Here is a 3,278-nt window from a genome sequence, read left to right as displayed (position 1 = left end):
TTGTTTTTTTTTTTTTTACAGTAGTTATTAAAATATTCTGCTGGTAAGAGTTTAATTTCTGAGACAGGACTTAGATTTGTTGTGACTAAACGTGGTGCTCCCTTGCTATCCCTTTGTATTTCACAAGCTATTGTTCCCCGCCATGGGCAGGGTATAAAGGGAATCCAGTGAACTTAATCCCTTTGTCTTTGTGGCCGGCTGTCTGGACAAAATGCACTCATGGTTGAGATTTGGCTCTCTAGGGGGCGGCGGTCCTGCCAGGAAAGCCCCTTTAAAACAAGTGATACCTAGGGAATAAGTGGCAGCTCCAGGGAAGAGAATATACTAGCCAGACACCCTTTGAAGTGAGTCTCTCTGTTCCTCCCCCTTCTTCCTTTGATGCTGAATGTCAGGATTTCCTGGTAATAATGTGTTGAATATAGGTTTCTCAGCCCCACTGCCATGTTATGGGAGCTCTTACTCCTCAACCTAGAGCCACAAGGCCCGTGATGATCCTCTGCTTTCATTTTTGACTCAGAGCTTTCCGAAACTACCCTATGAAAGTAGTTTTCATGCTGATGCTTTTCTTGGACCTTTGGAACTAGCGTCCAGGCACGTTGCTCTGCACTGGTCATCATGTTAGCTTCGAAGGAAGTCGAACCTGCAAGGGTTGGCTACTTGCAGTAAAAGCTGTGATGTTTACTGGGTTCGTTTGCTTATGGTTAGTGCTCCTCAGTGGCACGAATACCTTTTATCTTTATCTAAATAAAGAAATGTGAGTCCATGCCCTGCCTTATGGTTCAGAACACCAGTTTGCTTCTACCAGAGAGCCAAAAGGAGAAGAAGTGGGGACAATTAGGGAGTAGTCCTCTGTGTTTTTAATCCCAAGGCTTATTTTACTGCTTTTCTAGATGCTAAGTTGGGGGAAGAGAGGAGGAAGGCTAGGACAAGTCAGGCAATGGGAATTTATAGGAACATTTAATTTTAAAATCAGGTACTATGCAGCTCCAGCTCTTCTGTTTTGTTTTGCTGTTTAATTGTATTGGAATGGTAGTTACGCTGTGCTGTTCGTTCCTTACTGACAGTGGGGTGTTTTCCTTGTAGTATTCACTGGCCTACGCGTGCTTGAAGTTAGTGAATTACTCCTTCTTCTTCTGGTTGCCCTTTTATCTGAGTAACAACTTTGGATGGAAGGAGGCCGAAGCTGACCAGCTGTCCATCTGGTACGACGTCGGAGGAATTATAGGTACGGCTAATGAAGCATCTTTTCCTCTAGCAAGAGGGTGTCACTAGTCAGATTTTATTGGGTTATGAAATCTGGCATCATTTAAAGTTTTATCACTTATTCCACAGCCCTTTTTCCTAAACTGTCCTACTGGTAAATAGCCAAACCCCTTAAAAAAAAAAGTCCATAGAAAAGAGGACCCAGCCTGCGGCAGCCCTGTGATGTATAGAGCTCTTTTTTCTCAGTCCTTTGTTGCGGGATCAGTTCTTTTGTCCTGGGATGTACCGGGATGTTGCTGTCTCTGGTCTCTTTAAGGGTGAGCCTTTTGTACACTCGCAGGGATCACTTAGCTCTAAAGCTAATTGTATGTCAGAGATCCGAGTTATGTTCATTTTACCTATCGCCCACAGCCGAAGAAGGGAAACATATTAGCTTAGTGTACTGACTGTCAGATCATAAAGGTAGGAAGGTTATTTTGTTTCACGATTGCTTCCTTGTACACAGCAGACTTTAAATAGTGACTTCCTGCTGTAGTTGGGAGCATCCACAAGGAAGTGGGAAACTTTAAAATCAGACAGATGGACAGCGTGCATGTTAGTGGGTACCACCTGCATGGCTGTGGCAGAACCTTGGTAGCCTTTCTGCAATGTTTACATTTAGACGTGTGGACAGACTAAACTGCCCCGAGCATATGAAAGCACAGTGTACCTTTAGGTGGTGTGCTGTTATTGTGTTTGAACTTGTGTGTCCCATTCTTTTAAAGTTGATTTTATTTATTTATTATTTTTGGCCGTGCTGGGTCTTCGTTGCTGCCTGGGTTTTTTTCCTTCCCTCTGGTTGCAGAGAACAGGGGCTACTCTCTAGTTGAGGAACGCAGACTTCTCCTTGCTGTGGCTTCTCTTATTGCAGAGCACAGGCCCTGGGGCAGTGGGCTTCAGGAGTTGCAGCTTCCGGGCTGTAAGGCGCAGACTCAGTAGTTGCGGCACAGGGACTTGGTTGTTCCATGGCATGTGGGGTCCTCTCAGGTCAGGGATCGAACCTGTGTCTCCTGAATTGGCAGGTGGATTCTTCACCACTGAGGCATGAGGGAAGCCCCACAGCAGATTTTAATAGTGACTTTTTGCTATAGCTAGAAATGCAGGGAAGTTGTTGTTTAGTCAGTCAGTTGTGTCTGACTCTTTGTGACCCCATGGACTGTAACCCGCCAGGCTCCTCTGTCTTTAGGATTCTCCAGGCAAGAGTACTGGAGTGGATTGCCATTTCCTTCTCCAGGAGTTCTTTCTGGACCAGGGATTGCACCCACATGTCCTGCATTGGCAGGCAGGTTCTGTACCACTGAGCCACCAGGGAAGGAATCTTCAAAACCAGACGGATATACAGAATGCATGGTAGTGGGTACCACCTACATGACTGTGGCAGAACCTTGGTAGCCTGTCTTTACATTTAGATCTGTGGACAGACTAAAGTGCCCTGAGCACATGAAAACACAGTATATCCTTAGGTGATATGCTGTTATTGTATCTGAACTTGTGTGTCCTCATTCTTAGACTCAGAGCCAAAGGTGAGGATGCTGCCTTTAGACTTGCACATACTTCTGTGTCCTGAATAGACTTCTGATGAGGGTGTACCAGATGTCCCAATGCCCCGAGATTCCAAACAGGACTGTATCTGAATGTGACTGTGTTGCTTCAAGGATCCACATCACCTCTTCTTCTTTTCTAAACTGCTTATTTATTTATTTATTTGGCTGCGCTGGATCTTAGTTGCAGCACTCGAGATCTTCCCTCTTCATTGTGGTATTATGGCTCTTTAGCTGCCACGTGTAAACTCTTCAGTTGCGGCATGTGGGATCTGGTTCTCTGACCAGGGATTGAATTTGGGCCACCTGCATTGGGATTGCAGAGTCTTAGCCACTGGACCTCCAGGGAAGTCCTCCACAAATTTATTTTAAACATCTTGACCTATTAGTTTTTGCCAAACCATAATTGCTGCATTTAATTTTAGTGAATATTTATGTTCACTACTACTCATAACCTGTGACGCAGAGTCTCATTAATTATCTTTCAAATAAAAA

At 44.7% G+C, this 3,278-nt stretch overlaps 1 protein-coding gene across 2 annotated transcripts in view; it reads left to right on the top strand.

Annotated features, from left to right (window-relative positions):
- SLC37A3 (solute carrier family 37, member 3) overlaps positions 1-3,278 on the top strand; it is a 47,626-nt gene that overhangs the window by 33,548 nt on the left and 10,800 nt on the right. For both annotated transcript variants that reach the window (XM_010854947.1, XM_010854948.1), the window contains exon 10: positions 1,084-1,225. In XM_010854947.1, coding sequence (XP_010853249.1) covers positions 1,084-1,225 — 142 coding nt within the window. The remainder of the gene's footprint in view (positions 1-1,083; positions 1,226-3,278) is intronic.

Source organism: Bison bison, unplaced genomic scaffold, assembly GCF_000754665.1.
Source record: "Bison bison bison isolate TAMUID 2011002044 unplaced genomic scaffold, Bison_UMD1.0 scf7180017864352, whole genome shotgun sequence".
Taxonomy (NCBI): domain Eukaryota; kingdom Metazoa; phylum Chordata; class Mammalia; order Artiodactyla; family Bovidae; genus Bison; species Bison bison.
The sequence above is the reverse complement of the archived record's forward strand: the minus strand, read 5'-3'. Positions and strand labels throughout refer to the sequence as shown.